This window comes from Rhododendron vialii, chromosome 6a, assembly GCF_030253575.1.
Source record: "Rhododendron vialii isolate Sample 1 chromosome 6a, ASM3025357v1".
NCBI classification, from domain to species: Eukaryota; Viridiplantae; Streptophyta; class Magnoliopsida; order Ericales; family Ericaceae; genus Rhododendron; species Rhododendron vialii.
Window position 1 is genome coordinate 40,205,408 of NC_080562.1, and position 18,527 is coordinate 40,223,934.

The window sequence follows — 18,527 nt, forward strand, 5'->3', positions numbered from 1 at the left end:
GATTGGTGGTGTGGGGTCAAAGTTCTAAAAAAAAAAGAGGGAGAGAGAGAGAAGGGGAAAGAAAAAATTTAAAAGTAAACAAAAAAGTGGGTGGTTAAAGTTAGTTTTGTAAATAGTAAAAAATAGAGTTAAAGTAATTTTTGATAAATAGTAAGAAAAAAAAAAGAACTTTCTTGCAAATTTTTTTACCAATAAAAAAAGAAAGAGTTAAAAGTAATTTTTGAATGTAAAAAGTATAAAAAAATAAAAAGTTAACGCCTTCCATTAGCTCCATCCTTTAGGACTAGATAGAATTGGACAGCGGGGGTCTAATTGTTACCGGAATGCTAAGTTTAGTTGTCTTTTTGTCATTAGTTAAAGTCCAGGTATTTTTATGCGAATTGTTTGAAAGTTCATAGGCTTTTTTGAAATTTTCCCAAATTATTAAGCTGTGTGGTTATCGTCATGTTAGACACTATATTCACTAGTGCATCTGGTAGTACCAAAGGAGCTTATATTTGTGTGGCTTTTGTAGGAAATAAACGTTAAAATGGGGCAAAGAATTGAGCAACTCAAAGAAAAAGTGAGACAGATGATTGCAACGAGAGCTGATAAACCTTCACAGATGCTAAACTTCATTGATGCAATTCAATGCCTAGGTGTGGCCTACCATTTCGAAACTGAGATTGAGACTGCATTATCGGACATCTGTGAAACCTATCATGAAATGGCTAACGATGAAGATCTTTACATTGTGACTCTCTCATTTCTATTGCTTAGACAATATGGACATCCCATCTCCTGTGGTAAAGTCACTTTGTCTTGTGGGTATTGGTTTAAATACTCTAGCAACATCTCTATTAGATTTTGTCGATTTGTACTGCAACCTTAGTTTGGATAGTAGAGGGATAGAATGTGAATGTGATGATATATTTCTAATATTTTTATGTTTGGAACTGAAGAAAAAGAAAAGAATAACATTCCCAAATTGAGGCAATGCTAGATTCTTAGACTTAAAACCACATCATTGTTTCCCTTAATCAAGTGGGGGAAGAGGGGAGGGGGATCCAAATATTCAACCAAAGATTGGACAAACACCAAAGGAGGGCCAAGCCCAACCACACCTGAGGGTGTAAGCCCAACTCAAATAAGGAGCAAAGGACCTAAAAAATGCCCAAATATAAAACAATAAAAGCCCAAATTAAACCAGCCCAGACCATACAAAGTATGAACAAAGCCCGCCTAACCCATGAATCCCATAACCTAACCCTAACCCTAACCCTAATCTGCAACCCCACTTCCAAGTTTCTTAATAATATTTTGATTGGAAATGGAATGAGCATACATCATAGAAAATTACTATGTGTTTGATTGTGAATCTTATTTCCGCTCCAAACATAGACAGAAAAATGAATAGTTTGTCGTCAACAAAGTTGCATTGTTTGTTTCATTCTTGTCATTATGCATCTACCTTGGTGACTTCTCAAAAGGTTCACATAGACCCTTCACTGTCTTCAGTATTTTTTTAATTTGTCCAAGTTTAGCATTTGGCCCTTCCCAATTCGGAAAATTTTAACTAAACCCCTCACCCTTATCACTATTTTTGTGTCGGTCAAACTTTGAAGTGCATATGAATCACATATTAATTACAAGAAAAAATATATTTGCTGACAAAAAAAATGGTGATGAAATTTAATCATGTAAAATAGATGTGTTCAACAAATACAAGGACAACAAAGGAAAATTTCAAGAATCTGTAGCTAGTGATGTAAGAGGAATGCTAAGCTTGTTTGAAGCTACACATCTGAGGGTGCATGGAGAAGATATATCAGATGAAGCACTGACTTTTACCACCACTCACCTCAACTCTGCACTACCAAACTTAAGCAAGAATCCTCTTACAGTACAAGTAGCTCATGCTCTGAATCAACCCATCCACAAGGGCTTTACAAGGCTCAAGGCACGATGTCACTTCCTCTTCTACGAACAAAATGATTCCCAAAGTAAAACTCTATTGGATTTTGCAAAATTGGACTTCAACCTCTTGCAGAAGTTGTACCAGAGGGAGCTAGGCGAAATCACAAGGTGCATGATCGACTTCATTAATCGAGCCGAATTGCAGTGGTCTTACAAGTATGACAGATTGATTTAGTTTCATGGTCCTTTCATCTTTGTTTTTGCTTTTACAGGTTGTGGAAAGATTTAGACTTTGCAAATAAACTACCTTTTGCAAGGGATAGAGTGGTGGAGTGCTACTTTTGGATGATGGGTGTGTGCTTTGAGCCTCAATATTACTTTCCTAAGAAGCTTCCAACTAAAGTGATTACCTTGGCGCCAATTATGGACGATATTTTATGATATCTATGGTACCATTGAAGAACTTGTGCTCTTCACTGATGCAATTGAGAGGTTTTGCTCTTTACCCTTCCCTATCTTAATTCAGATTTCATCTAATGCAAAACTAGTCATTCAAAGTGGCAACTTGATTTGCATGTGGGAAATGAGAGCCTTGGACCAACTACCGGCCTACATGAAACTATTTTATCAAGCCCTTTTAGATGTTTACAATATGATTGACGATGAGATGGCTAAAGAAGGAAAATCATATGCAAAATCTGCAGTAAGCTTGGAACTGAGTTAGATTAGGTAGTAGGAGTCAGTGTGGATAGAATTTAGTCTGTTAGAAATGTAAATCGACAACCACCTTTCTTTCATTGTTACATATAAACCATAACTCTAACATACTTTTTTTTAGGCAACATGACTTGGTGGTTATGAAATCTAAACAAAGAAACGTACGTGAATATACTTTTTTTTAGGCTACATGACTTGGTGGTTATGAACTCTAAACAAAGAAACGTACGTGAATAATACTAACTTCGACTAAACAGAAAACATAATTAAAAAACCTATAACGTGTCCTAATATTAAGGTAGCATAGTCACAAGCTGATACTATTGGATTTCCTGTGAATTCCCAGCTGAAAGAAATTAGCAAAAACATACTTTAATGAAGCCAAATGGTTTCATGGGGGCTATGCTCCAACTATGGATCAGTATATGAGTGTTGCACTCAATTAGTGTTTACAAAATGCTTGCAACCACTTCCTTCGTTGGAATGGTAGAGTTGGCGACCAAAGAGGCCTTTGAATGGGTTTCAAGCGATCCTTTAATTGTTCAAGCTGCAGCAGTGATTGCTAGACTCATGGATGATATGGTTAGCCACAATGTGAGATATATAAATGTCTTAAAAGTATCAGAAAGTACTTGCAGAATGCTACTATCACTACAAAGAGCTCACTCAAACTATTGTAACAGTGACAACATCAATTTCTTTATCATTTAGTTGAGTTATACTAAAAAGATCTCCATATGTAAGCTCTTTTCTCGTAAGTTTCCTAAAAATGTATTAGGCCTCATACATAAGTATGGCTATATATTGTGCCTCTATTATGACACAAATTGATAGGTTTAAATATCCAAGAGGGAGAGGTCTAATAGGTACATTCATCATAAACTGTCCAAAACACAATCTATATGGGATTCTCCAACAATTCAACCGAAACTGGATGTAAAATTTGTTGAGTATTAATAAAATTTTGTTGCCTATCAAAAAAAAAAAACTAGATGTAAAATTTCCTACCTCTATCTCTACTAATTCATGCTACACTTCTGATATGGTAATTGTAGGTTGAGCAACAGTGAGGGGATGCACCCTCGGCAATTGACTACTATATGAAGCAGCATGGTGTAACAAAGGATGAGGCACCTGTTGAACTTTAAAAACTTGTTACAAATGCATGGAAAGACATAAACGCAACGTGCCTCCACGCAGTTGAAATCCCAATGCCTCTCCTCATGCAGGTTCTAAATTGTGCAAGGGCGATGGATGTTTTATACAAGGATGGAGACAATTACACAAATCCCGAGACCAAGCTCACGGGTTATATTACCTCGGTGATCATCAATCCTGTGCAAATCAACTAGCAAATGGTTCTCACCTCCATGGACGGCTTCCAAGGATTAATTATCTATTAGCTACAGAAGCATTGCAGAATAATAATAGGAGTCATTTACATGGACTTCCATTCCAAATTTTACCAGAATATATATATATTTGAAATGGCAAAAATATTATTAATAAGAAACTCGTATTATTTAGGATAAATTACATTTTGCCCCCTCTAACTATCACCCGAATACACTATACCCCCTCTAACTATTTTTTTTTGCAATTAATTCACCACCTTTAACTACCAAAACCTAGTAAAGGTAGACCTTCCATTTAGATTATGTTATGGCTTCGGATGGAAAGCAACATGTGTTAGTCACGTGTCATCTTTAGTTCAATTTTAAGACAGAATTTCCCTTTATCTTTCTTTCCCCACCCCAACGTCTATCTCTTTACCTTTTCCATAGAACAAAACAGTGGAGCACCACAGAAACCTCACCCAACTTCTCTGTTCCTTCTCTCTCTCTCTCTCTCTCTCTCTCTCTCTCTCTCTCTCTCTCTCTCCGACCACCACAGGAAGGCAACAGTTCCAACCAAAGCTTCAATGGCGATTTTGGGACTCAGAAACATACCAGTTGACCGTCGGCCTTCATTAGGGTTTCAGGGCTCGCATACGACGGCAGCAAAGAGATCTCCTCTTTACTCAACTTTGTGCTCTCTTTTTTTTATCTCATCTTATCTCTCCTCATCATCTTCTATTTCTCCGATAGGGCTCCGACGACATCGTTTGGCGGTTTGAGTGGATGCGACAGGGGCAATGGAGGACTCGTCGATGTTGTAGGCATCATTTCGGGGTGGGTTTGTTCGAGTTTGAAGACAAGGTAGGCATTCTTGTCTACGAAGATGGAACGACCATGGTGGTTAAGGGAGTTCCAAAGGAGGGTTTTGTGGGTTTGCCGAAGACGAGAAAGTTGCAGTTGGGGTAGCGGCGGAGAATGACGGTTTTGAGCTCGGCGGCAAAGAGGCAGTTGTCATCGGTGGGGTTTAATATTGAGGCGTAGTGAAGGAGGGCGTCGAAGGTGGGTTTGGGTAAGGGGGTGCCGTTGGCGGCGGCGGTGGTTTTCGTTTATTGGGACTCTAATTTGTTTTTGTTAAACGCAGATTTGTGAAGAGCAAAAACCAGTTAATAAAGGTTCTTTTTCCATTCCATCACGTTCATCTTGTTGAAATATTATTGATCTGAGAAATAATCAGAGATCGGTTTTGTGAGTACTGTGATGGTTATTTTCAGATTTGGAGTGGGTGTCTCAATTGGACTTGTAATTGGGTGTTATGTGTTCATCTTCTAGCCGAGTGACGTCAATGGTGTCCGAGAAGGTGGTTTAGGTTTGGTGACGGCTATGGGGTAGAAGGTTGTTTGGGTTGCGTTGGGACTCTTGGGAGGGGAAAAGAAGATTGAGAATTGGACAATTGTGTCCTATTCGTAGAGGGCAAAATGGGAAGTTAACATTTTTCATTAATGGTGTCTAAAGCATTTGGGATTCACATAGTTATAGGGGGTTAACAGCCCCTATGGATGGAGTGATTGCAAGAGAAAAGAAAAGAAAGGGTTTTGATTTTTAGCTAAATCACTCATTTGAATTGACTATTTTGGTGAGAAATGGTGAGGAAAGTACAAAATAAAATGTTTTAATTAGCTCATCCCTTTTCTCATCCAATCATACCAAAAATGGTGAGATTTTGTGAGAAATGGCTCCCATTTCTTATCTCACCATTTCTCACCATCCAAAGGGACTGTAAGTGTTGAGTTTCATAATTAGAGGGGGTAAAGTGCTAATGGATGTTAGTTAAGGGGGTTAAATGTAATTTACCCTATTATTTAATATACTTCATATTCCTCATAAATGAATTGTTACACCAAATCACTATCTTCAATAGCCAAGATAAGTTGAAAGGAGAAAGATTAAGGACAAATCTTCTCCAGATTTAATTGGCTAGAGATTGATACAACTGGATGGAATTATTAGTTGCATGATTTTATGGAACTTCCCAAGTTACAAATGGCTTGCACATTTCAGTGGCAAAGAAATGGAAACTAGGAAATTGATTGGCTACATTTTTGTTAACTAGAAGAATTATCTCTAACGGCTAAATGATGGGAACAAGTCAAGTGAAATATGGCTACCTAAATGGTTTCTAACGGCTAGTTGTGGATTCATTGAGGAAGTGGAATTTTGGTTTCAAAGTTGAAGAAAGGAAACAATCAAATGGAAGATTTATTGGTTGCATTATTTGCTCCAACGGCTAGTGGAGCCTCCTTCAATCATATCATTCACTCCAAGCATAAATAGAAGAAAGAGAGAAGAAGAAAGGCGACAGAAAAGCTTGAAGAACAAAATCTGCATTTACCATTCTTTATTTGTCGACTCCACGCTTGCATCTTGAATACTAGTTTGAGTGTTGTTCTTGAGCCAAAATTGTAAAAGGGATTGTACATCCATACTCATACTCTAGTGAGAGTTAAATATTTTTGTGAGTGGTTTTGGAGAGAAAACCACTTAGAGTTAGGTGTTACTAATACCGGAGTTAAAACTAGTTGGATTAGGTGTGACTAGCACCGGAGTCAAAATTAGTTGGAGCGATTGGGGATAGATTGCTCATTGTAAAGGTTGTCTAGCACCCACAAAGCTAGAAGATTGTAATAATTGGAGATATCCCGAGTTGGACACTTGGGGAGTGGACTAGGCCATAAAGTTGCGGGTCGAACCATTATAAATTATTGCTTTTGATTCTCTCTTCCCTACTCTATTTATTTTCAGTTTTGCATATCCATATTGCATGAGTAGAATAGCATATCTTTGAAATTTAAATTGTGGTTGAATAGATTGCAATTAGTTTTTAAAATTCTGCATTATATTTGAGATACCCCCCCTCTTGGGTTGCTATTTGGACCAATGGGGCTGCGTCCCGTTTGTTTTAACTGTTATCTCTGGGCTTATAGGCCTTTAGGTGTTGGGGCTTTGTTCTCCTTAGGTGCTGTCTTGGTTGGCATCTTCCCAATCAAGGATATGGGTCTCGGATTGGAATTTTTGTGCTATTCTTGTCCTACTAATCTATGTAACATTTTCAAAGGTTAAAAATATTTCTTTTTTCTGTTAAAAAAAATTTAAAAAAAAAAATCACTGAGGCAGCTTGAATAATTAAAGGATCACTTAAAACCTATTCAAAGACCTCTTATACTCTTTAACACTTGGAGCATAGCCGCCATGAAACCATTTGGCTTTATTAAAATATGTTCCTGCTAATTAAGTTCTTCATCTGGGATTTCGGAGAAAATATTGTATTAGTATCAGTTTTTTACTAAATAATATCCACACAAACTGATTCTTAATTAATCAAACACACAGTTTGAAGCTTACTGCAGTTTTTGCATGGTCGGTGGCATATGATGTTCCTTTCTTAGCCATCTCATCATTGATCACGTTATAAACATCTAAAACGGCTTGATAATATAGCTTCATGTAGTCTAGAAGTTGATCCAAGGCTCTCATTTTTCCCACCTGAAAATCAAGTAGCCAATTTGAATGCCTTATCTTGCATTAGATGAAATCTGAATTAAGATCGGGAGGGGAAAGAATGAAACCTCTCAATTGCATCGGTGAAGAGAACAAGTTCTTCCAAGGTACACCATAAATGTCGTCCATAATTGAAGCCAAGGTAATTGCTTTAGTTAGTAATATTGATGCTCAAAGCACACACCCATAATCCATAATAATTAGCTCCCTCTGGTGCAACTTTTGCAATAGGTAAAAATCCAATTTTGCAAACTCCAGTAGAGTTTTGTTGTGGGAATCATCTTGTTTTTAGCGGCATAGTGATCCAAATAGGTGTTCATAAGATTACTTGATCTTCGGGTGATACAAGTGGAAGTAGAGATAGATTGAAATGGGAATTTTATTGATGAAAGGGATAGAGATGGGATCGAGCATTTCATCCCAATTAATTCGTTACATACAAATGCTTGCCCTCCTCCTCGCTCTACCTCACCTTTCTACACAACTGGGAAATGAAAACAGAAAGGAAAAACAGATCTTTTATTGAAAACAGAAATTGGCTATTGCAACATCACACAACATTCCTACTTGGCACCGTATCATTGGGCTCAACCTTTTGCAAGAGAGATTTCAAATTGGCACAGAATCAACAAGTACCGAGGTCACTATTTCCTTGAACTTGGCCCCAGAATGTGTGTAACTATCTGCATCCTTGTACACAATATGAAACGTTCGTGCCACATTGAAAACTCTCAAGAGGATAGGCATTGGGACAGCGGATGGGCGGAGGCACTCTGAGTTGTTGTCTTTCCATGCACTTATAACTTGTTTCTGAAATTCAGCAACGGCCTCTTCTTCTGTCGCACCATATTGTTTCATGTAGCATTCAACTGATGAGGCTGCGTGACCTCTTTCTTGCTCAAACTACAGTTGCACCATCACAAATGTTAGCAAGAAAAAAGAGGTAGTACAAAGGATCGATGTCATAATAATATATATGCTGTATTATGTGTCTATGGCTACTTTAGAACAAGTTATATCCTCAATCGATCTTACCGCGTGGGAAACGACGTCGTCCATGAGCCTGCCAATCACTCCAGAAGCTTCAACAATTAAAGGATCACTGATAACCCAATCAAAGGCCTCTTTGGTCGCAACCTCTCCCATTCCAACAAGGGAAGCGGTCGCAAGTGATCGGAGACCAGCACTCAATTTCCCAACTGGCATATACTCTTCCATGGTTGGAACATAGCCTTGGTGATACCATTTGGCTTCAATCAAGTATACTCTAACCATATCTTTCAACTGCAATTCATTTTGAGGACAATTAATGAGTAAGTACTAGTGGACGGAATTCTAACTTCTAATAAATTGTTAAAATTAAACAAAGAAGTCAGTTTGTTTGAGGCGAAGTACTGCAGATTTGGCATATTCGACTCGATATGATCTTCCTTGCTTGGCCATTTCATTCTCAATCATGTTGTAAGTATCCAAAATCTTCTGATAAAAGTGTTTAATGTAGTCAGGAAGTTGATCCGGGGCACTGACATCCCACCTGAAAATCCAAATAGATTATGGGAAATGACCAAGGGGTAGAGCAATATTTGTGGAAACCAAATTTAGATAATAACTTTACATTCTACTTTTAGATTTCGAAATTTATACTCTAGCATAAATTGATAACGTTCCGTCACAAATTCAAGATTCAAACACAGTGTAGGAATCTCAACTTAAAGCATTTCAAGGTTTTGATACTCTTGTGAGAACAGGTCAAATAAAAAATAGTTTAAGATCACGACGGAGAGGGGAATTTTAACCTTTGAATTGCATCATGGTAGAGCACAAGTTCTTCGATGGTCGCATTGCTAGCATCATATAAGTCATCATTAATGGAAATCAAGGAAATCAATTTGGTTAGAATCCTTATAGCAGGAAAATATTGGGGCTCATAGTACACTCCCAATATCCAAAAGAACAACTCCACCCCTCTGTCTCTAGCGAAAGGTAGTTTCCCTGCAACGTCCAAATCTTTCCACCACCTAAACCCAAAAATTTTACGGTTAAAAAAAGCGAAATGACGTATTATTGATTGTATGTAAAACATAGGTCTAACATGTAATACCCCGGATTTCGTGGTGAAGATGAACTGATGATGTAGCATTTTTTACGAAAAGCTAAAAAGTCTTCAAAAAAGACGATACAGGCGATACAACCTTAGGTTAGTAAGTTTTCCATCAGATGATCTTGTCCTTTTAACCTTTGTATCTTTTCAGAGATTAATAAAATTCTTTTGCCGAAAAAAAAAAACAAACAAACTAATCAAGAGCTTCTAGATAGGCTTATTGAACAGTTCATATCATGTCACCTTGTGAATTCACTTAGCTCTCTCTGGTGCAATTTCTGCAATAAGTTGAAATCTAATTTCGCAAAATCCAATAGAACTTTGTTGTGGGAATCATCTTTTTCATAGAAGGAGATATAATGCCTTGACTCGAGCCTTGTCAAGCCCAGGTGGATGGGCTGATCTAGAGCATGAACTACTAGTGCTGCAATTGGATTATTGCTCAAGTTTGGTAGTGCAGAATTGAGGTGAGTGGTGGTAAATTCCAGTGCTTCATCTAGTATATCTTCTTGATGCACCCTCAGATGTGTAGCTTCGTACAAACTCAACAATCCTCTCACATCACCAATCAATGATTCCTTAAATTTTCCTTCGTCATCCTTGAATTTGTTGAATACATCTGCTTAAACCATTCAAAAACATGCATGCACGATCAATTTGAAGAAATATGAAAATTATAAGAAATTGTAACGAGAATCCAGTAGTTGTGGCGTTAGAAATTTTCATGAAAGTAGTCAAAAGGCAATTATTTTTGTATAATAACATAATTCCCTTGCCCCTGGATCGTATGATCAATCCTATAATTGTTGTTTACCATCTGAATAGGATTTAGTATTCAAAAATCCTATTAGCACAATTGCAGTCAACGACAGGTAAATTAAATATTGGTAATTTCACAAGCAAAAAGATCACTAAGAAAAAAATAAAAGGCTTTCCGGGCTCCACTAAAAAAAAACATTTTGGCTATGTTTCCCGAGAACGTATATAAGATTTCAAAGGTCTCCTTTATCGTCATTTATACGCCCTTTTTTTTTCTTAATTGGTCCTGTTTCCTACTTTTTGATGAATTTTTCTCGATCAATTACAAATACTTACATATACAAACTCACATTCGCATGGAAACGCGCACACACAGTACACATTCAATGTGTGTGCGTCTAGGTTTATATATCTTTTCGCTGAGAATAACAGATTTTAACCAAAATATGGATACTACAAAAATCGGGGATGTAACCAAATAAATATGGGTAATAAGTAAAAGAGAATTACCACAGGAGACAGGATATCCTTGCTGTCTAAGCACTCGAAATGAGAGAGCCACAGTGTAAAGATCTTCATCGTTGGCCATTTCATGATAGGTTTCATATATGTGCTGTAATGTTGTCTCAATCTCTGTTTCGAAATGGTAGCCTACGCCTAGGCGTTGAATTGCATCAATCAAGCTCAACTTCTGTGAAAGTTTATCAGCACTTGCCACTATCATCTCTCTGACTTTTTCTTTGAGCTGCTCAATTCTTTGCTCCGTTTTAACATCCGGTTCCTATGAAAACAATGATAAATATGCTCATTTGAAACTAGTCTAATTAATGTAGTTGTCTTCCATGATACTAAACATGTCACAAATGGGTGCCACATATTACGTCTATGAACTATATAGTGTTCAAACAACGGTACTTGTCACCAAAATATTACCGAAACATTTGTAACCACGAAATCAAATATCCCTAACAATCTTGGCTTTGTGAAGAGAACGAGGAAAGTATATATGATGGAAACGAAGATAGTGAAATTATATATATTGCTACATAACTCAATCAAATAAGAATATTTTTATGCTTGTTTTTCACTATATATTCTAAACCGAGATTAATATATTAAAAAATTGCATTTATGTTGATCATATTGGAAGGGTGTAAGGATTTAATTTAAGTATTCTACATATGATTCAAGACAAGCTTAGACAATTTTACCATGGCGACAGAAGCATAGGCAAGGAAATAATCTCCCCAAACACTCGGATGAAAATTTGCAGAGCGACGTGGAGGGCCCTCGGGTACTTGGCCATGGGTCAATGTAAGAGTTGGGCTAGAGTTTATTTCCATTTTCCTAGTGGGTTGCTTTGGAGGCTATGAACGGTTAAGAGAACGGGGAGCTTGACTAAACAAGAAAGAATACTCTTTTAGTCCTTGCTTTCACTCTCTAGCTGGTTGGATAGACAGAAGAGCTCTCGTACTCGCTATTTATAGAGTTTGGATGTCCTCCTATTCTAAAAAAATTATATAATAAAGATTGCTTGCGAATATAGGTCAAGAATACCCTTTTCTTGGCCAGGTACACTGTATTTCAATGGTTGATTAGATTCTTTTTTTTAATCAGCGAAGAAAAGTTGATTATATACTTGTAACTAAGATTGTGTTCTTATTAACTTAACTTAAACTTAACTTAAACTTAACTTAAATTTGAAAATTGTCCTTACTTGAATTTTTTTTGCATTTGTTAGTTTTTCGCCAATTTTTTGTGAGTTATTGATTCATCTCAACGAGGGGAATCAGAAAAGTAAATTTTTTTTTTTACTTTTAGCCAAATATTTTGACAAATAACTACTTTTTAGCAACAAAAAAAAAATCACTTTTTGGCCCAAGAAGTGATTATTGCTCAAAATACTTGGGTAGAAGTAAAAAAAATTTACTTTTCCGATTCCTCTCATCGAGACAAATTAATAATCTACAAAATGTTGGCGCAAAACTAACAAATGCAAAAAAAAAAAAAAGATCAAAATTTCAAATTTAAGTTAAATTCATAAGAATGCAGCCTAAGTACATATTAGGTCAATTCAAATCTATGAACGGGTCAATGTTAGGTCAATTCAAATCTATGAACGGGTCAATGTTGTTTGCTTACGTTTTCACTTCAAGTTTCCTCCCTCGCAATCATTTGAATTGTGGAAATTAAATATTAGGTTTGTTTGTCTAAGCTCGTGCATGCAGCTAATTAAGAGATTAACAATGCATGCATGGCTGGTCGTATTTATTTATTTTGGTCGGCAAAAGAGAAATGGTGAAAGTACATAAACACTCCCTCAACTAATATTCTTTCTCGTAAACACCCCTCATATTGAAAAGCGTCCATGGAGACCCCCTCAACTACTCCGTTTACGTAAGTGACCCCCTTCCGTCTTAGAACCGTTTGCTGAGAGGTCACACATCAGTAATTTGGGCCTTTTTTGGACAAAAATGCCCTTTGACAGCTATATACATCTTCTTCTTCTCTCTCTTTGATAGCTATATTCTTCTTCTTCTTCTTCCTCCTCCACCACCGACTTCACCACCTCCATTACTGTCACCACTACAATTCCAAACCACCACGCAACCACCCAATCACCATCATTGACCCCCCCCTCCCACACTCGGTCACCACAAATCACCAATTTTAGAAAACCCCAACATCAAACCCTAACTCGGGAGTCATACTGCATAAGCTATTAATTAGTACCCCCGAGAGTAAAGGTGACCTCGCTGCCGAACACGGGCATCGGACCCTGCAACTCGTTGTTCTGCAACGAGACGTTGGCTAATTTCAGAAGACCCATCAGAGAGGCCGACACGATTCCGGTAAGCTGATTGCCCCTCAGCTGCAAATCAAACAAATCAGTGCATCCCAACAGATGCGGAATCGAACCCGTGAACGAGTTATGGTGGATCCAGACCTGGTACAATTGGGTCATCGAGCTCAACACATCAGTTGTTCGAGATAACCCAACGAGCTGATTGTTGAGCCATAGGTTTACCATATCGGAGCTACTGAAAGACGGCAACAATGACCCAGTGAGGTTGTTGTAAGACAGCCTTAGGTTCTACAAATTGGGGAAAGAAGAGAAGAAGTCTCGAACGGACCCCACGATGCCGGTGCTGCTCGTGGACAGAGTTGTCAAGCTGCTAGAGAGAGGTGAGATTGGAGAGAGAATGGAGGGGGCCGGAGAGGAGGTTGTTTTGGAAAGAGATGGAGGTGATGTGGGAGAGCTGGTTGAGGGTGGAGGGGAAGGAGGCGGAGAGGGATTTGAAGGCGAGGTTGATAGAGGTGACCCAGGCGGAGGAGTCGCAGGAGACGTTGGTCCAGGTGCAGAGGTTAATGCCGGTCCAGCCAAAGGGGGGCGGGGGAGAGGAGGGAGAGGAAGGCGGTCATGGTGGTAGCGTCGGGGGAGGAGGCGGAGGAGGAGGATGGAAGAGAGAGAGAGAGAGAGAGAGAGAGAGAGAGAGAGAGAGAGAGAGAGAGAGAGAAGAGGAATTTGTATGAGAGAGAGAGAGAGAGAGAGAGAGAGAGAGAGAGACAGAGAGAGAGAGAGATTGGGGAGGGAGGTCTGGGTTTGTTAGGTCGGAAGAGAGAAAGGGTATCTTCGTCAATTCATCCATTCCATTAACAGAGTTTGTCTTTTTTTCGTTTCCAGTAGTTGAAGGAGTCTCCATGGGCGTTTTTAAATGTGAGGGGGTGTTTACAAAAAAGAGTGATAGTTGAGAGGGTGTTTATGTACTTTCACCGAGAGAAATTTTATTCAAAACTCGAAAGGGTACATTGATCAAGGGAAAAAGTAAGAATGCATCACTACTAGAAACATACATCCCAACGAGGTTGACACCTCTGTTCTAATACTATCATGTGCATATCACAATCCTAGAGAAAGAAACAAAAAGAAAGACATCCAATAAAGTATTGAACGTATCCCAAAAAATACAATTATAATATCAGATCCATCCAAGCTCCTCTTGAAATCCTCAATGGAGTAATCCTTGATGTCAAACTTTCCTTTTATCCAAAAACCCATTCTAGTCTTGACCAATTCACTGAGCTCTTCCACATCTTTTAAGATATTGTTGAAAATAAAATCATTCCTTGCTTTCCAAAGGGTCCGCAAGACTACAAAAAAAACATGACTCCCAGCAGAACTTTTCTAAATTCTTAAAAAAATCGGACTCCAACAGGGGTATCCGACAAATGGTTTTTTTTCCTTTTTTTTTTTCCAATCGATAGGAAAGGTCAATTGAGAAAGTCAAAGGGGTTTGGCCAAATAGTTGTGAGAAAGCAATAAGTACTCTTCTATAAGGTCACAAGTTCTATTCTCATAGAAGTCAAACATTCCAAACTTTGAGATATGTCCTTTTTATCTCTTTTATTGTATGTTCCGTCTATTTTATTTTTAGTGAGATGTACTTTTTATCGCTCATTTTTTCCCTCAATGTACTCCTTCAAGATTAATAAAATTTCGTTTGCCAAGCAATAAAAAAAAAAACATTCCAAACCTTGGGGCCACTGCGGGTTATGTCTGGTCGTTACCTTTAGGGCCCCAAAATTAGTTGAAGTACGCACAAGATAGCCCGGAGATCCGGTTATCAAAAAAAATTATTGTGAAAGTTTGCGACATAACAAAGTTCAAACAACTCAATTAATACAAGACATAAGTCCATCAATTGTGAGAGTCCAACAAATGGGTTTGCGGCTGTCGCTGGATAATCCATTTGGCAAGAAACCGAGTTGTTATAAAAAAAAAGAAAAATTATCCAAAAATGTTATATATACACAGGTTTCCTAAATATGCAAGCTTATCTAGGATGTGGAAAAGGAAGCCAAGCAATGACAGAGGTGGCATTTCTCTTGGGCCAAAACGTTATTTGTCCATAATCATACACAAAATTAATATGTTTTCTATACTATCTTTTATCGTAGTACAAGGAAATTGGCAGAGGAGTCACAGTCTCATACCCAATATAAGACAAGTCACAGGAAAGAAAAAGAAGAGAGAGATTCTTAATCGATTGCCAAAAATGGCATAGTCCCACTAGAGGGAGAAGTCATAAAGTCAATTAAATGAGTTGAAAGTTTTGAGGAAAAATACACATCGATATGCATGATTGTTAAAACATCAGCTCATTCGGATATCGGTAAGGGCTTAATCAATTTTTTCTTTAATTTTGATTGAGCTGATTTTTTACAATAATTCTTAAGAAAATATTTTAAATAGATTTAGCGGCTCTTAGCATTTGTGTGAAATCCCGAAAAAATTACCACACAATCCGGTGTACATTTAGTGTACACCAAATGACGTACTCATAGTCGGACTGTTAAGCACTTTTTATGGGGAGAATAAAACAATACATTAGAAGAATATGAAATAGTGGTTTTATTTGGTTGTCAGTTTTGAAATAAATTTTTTTGATAAATATTTTTATAAATTTGTGTAATTTTCGTATTTAGTGAATTTTTTTTAAAGTGCTATATACATCCAAAAAAAATACTCCCTCCGTCCCATTTTCTTTGGACTTTCTCAATATTCGTGTTGTTCTTTAAACTCTTATATCTTCCAATATGAATCTCCAAAAATATGCAATATGGATCTTGTTTGATAGTTCTCGATTAAATCAATAATACAAAGTTTTCAAAATTATGAAAAATATTATAAATTGGGAGTTATAAGAATTTGAAGAACGACACGAATATCAAAAAAGACCAAAGAAAATGGGATGGAGGGAGTAAGAAAAAAGACTTGATAAAAATTTATTAAAGACGAAAGACACGAATGACGAAATAGTCAAAAAATTTGGAAAGAACATTTTTTAGAGAAAAACCAAACATAGTGAGTGTCATTGCATAGCTTTTCTAAGGTCAATTCTAATTAATACGAAGTGTTAATCTATAATTAACTTTTCTTGTAATAAACCATTCTCAAACAAGAAGCCTTATTTTCAATTGAATTGTGGAAACTCTTCTACGAAACTACGTGCAATTTTTAAGTTTAAAAAAAAATGGGCTAGTTGGACAGGCTTAGAAATATTGAAACTTTTAGAGGGCCGGTCTTGGATATGCACAAATCTCGTTGTTATCTAGTATAAGCCTGGCCCCGCCCGATGTATCTGCACCATACCCCTAGTACCACATACTACGACATGTAATTCTACCATTACGAAAGTTTTTCCAAAGAAGAGGCCAAATTTCCAAACGAATCGTGGAATTTTTACCCCTTGAGTATATTTATTATATTGGTGATTCTCAGAATATATAACCAAAATATTAATAGAAAATGCATATAGAATGCCCATATCATTTCAAATCAAAAGAGAACACAGAGATGATCGGCTATTTTATTCTAAAAAAAAAAAAAAGCAGATTGCTTATAGTTCTAACTAATTAATTTATATCTAGAAGTTCTTTTTTCTCGATGTATCCCTATCGGACTAGTATTAATATACATATTTTTGCGGATCACCAAATCTGTGTATCTAGAAGAACAATATTTTCCTTGCGAGGGACATTGTGCTTACACAATTCATTCTCTTGTCAGCGAAGAAAAGTTGGTCTCCAAGATATATATAATTTTGACTAGGTATGTAAGGTCAGTTCAAATCTTGGACTGGATCGATGTTGTTTGCTTACGTTTTCACTTCAAATTTACTTCTTCAAGTACAAACTTTTTCCGCGGAAAATATTGGCTCTCTGATTATGAGGTTCGTAGAGACTTTTTCTGTTGTGTTTATTGGACTACACCCTCATTTTGTGGAATTTTAGTGATTTATAGAAATAAAAGAAGCTTTCTTGTTCACAAATTTAAGAAGAAAAACATATCGTACCCAACAATTATACCAGAATAAAGTATGATTTTGAGGTGAATGTTATTGTTAAATCAGGAGCTGAGCGATTGACTCAGGTGACAGAGATGACAGAGACTTTCCCACGAGAGGTGAGGCCATCCAAGACCTAGTTCTGATACCATGTTAGAATTCTTGGTAGGTTCCAACTTAAAATCAATTGGCAATATATAGGTGGAATAAACTCTAGAATATATTAACCAACTTTGGATGGCTTAAATGGACGATATGGGACAAGTCTAACTGTTATGAACTGAGAGTGATGTAGTTATGAGAGTTTGAAGCATGAAAAAGTTGTAGTTACGAGAGTTCATGGCTATACAACATACTCCATGCTTTCTGCATGTGATGAGATTTTGTGGTAAAAATGTAACATCCATTCCAAATTAGAGGTCTACATATGGATGATCACTAGTATATAAGAACCAAAGTTTAGTAGCTGGGCCGCGGCGGTGAACCTGAGGTAAAGTCCAAGGAAATTTTGCCTCAACCTATAGGTGATTCAGGTCTTTTTGTAAACGGCAAAGAAAACTTTATTTATCATCAAGATCAAAAGATGACACAATACAAGAAGAAGAAATGCATTGAGAGAGCCTCGAAGAGGATAGTGGGGGGATGGGGACTTTGAATTTGCATGTTCTGGTGCCTCGGGGGCTTCTGGGGGATTATTAGTGATTTGGAGAAAAGTGTTTTTTCAAAGCTGATAGCATTTTTTGCCACAGATCATTTATCCTGTTGCATGGCGTAATTAATAATGATTTTCCTTGCTCTGTGGTTAATATTTATGCCCCTAATGATGTGGTGGCAAGGAGAGGGGTATGGGAGGAATTGCTTGTGTTGAAGGCTAACTCGACAGTTCCTTGGTGTATTGGTGGTGATTTTAATGAAATTAAAACGGTTAGTGAGAGGGTAGGTTGCCGGAGGATGGAGAGGGGGATGAAGGATTTTCTTGATTTTGGTAACAGAATGGAACTTCTTGATCTCCCACTGCTGGGAAGGAGATTTACTTGGACTAATTTCCAAGATCGAGCGGTCCATAGTCGTTTGGACAGATTCTTAATTTCCCATCAGTGGCTTGAGAAATTTAGAGTGCTTCAGTGGGGGCTTCACAGACCTATATCTGACCATTGTCCGATTGTGCTCCATGATGATGGCCGGGATTGGGGTCCTAAACCTTTTAGGTTTATGGATATTTGGTTGTCGAATCCGAGGTGTATGACAATTGCAAAGGAAACATGGGAGAACACCCTGGTAAGTGGATGGGCCGGATTCAAAATCTTGCAAAAT

General features: G+C 37.4%; 1 protein-coding gene and 1 pseudogene across 2 annotated transcripts; one reads left to right on the forward strand and one right to left on the reverse strand.

The window, feature by feature from the left end:
- Nucleotides 1-323: 323 nt before the first annotated feature.
- Nucleotides 324-4,133, forward strand: LOC131328739 ((-)-germacrene D synthase-like; annotated as a pseudogene).
- A 3,733-nt stretch (nt 4,134-7,866) lies between these two features.
- LOC131330927 ((-)-germacrene D synthase-like) lies at nt 7,867-11,848 on the reverse strand. Of its 2 annotated transcripts, none has more exons than XM_058364690.1 (7): nt 11,577-11,848; nt 10,876-11,146; nt 9,850-10,228; nt 9,302-9,523; nt 8,901-9,039; nt 8,541-8,789; nt 7,867-8,408 (listed from the first exon to the last, which is right to left on the reverse strand). In XM_058364690.1, the coding sequence occupies exons 1-7, from the start codon at nt 11,706-11,708 to the stop codon at nt 8,115-8,117; spliced, it is 1,686 nt and encodes a 561-aa protein (XP_058220673.1). In that variant the 5' UTR covers nt 11,709-11,848; the 3' UTR covers nt 7,867-8,114. The 2 variants fall into 2 exon arrangements, with proteins under 2 accessions (XP_058220673.1, XP_058220675.1); XM_058364692.1 differs by having other exon boundaries at nt 9,850-10,225; nt 11,577-11,847.
- Nucleotides 11,849-18,527: the final 6,679 nt, after the last annotated feature.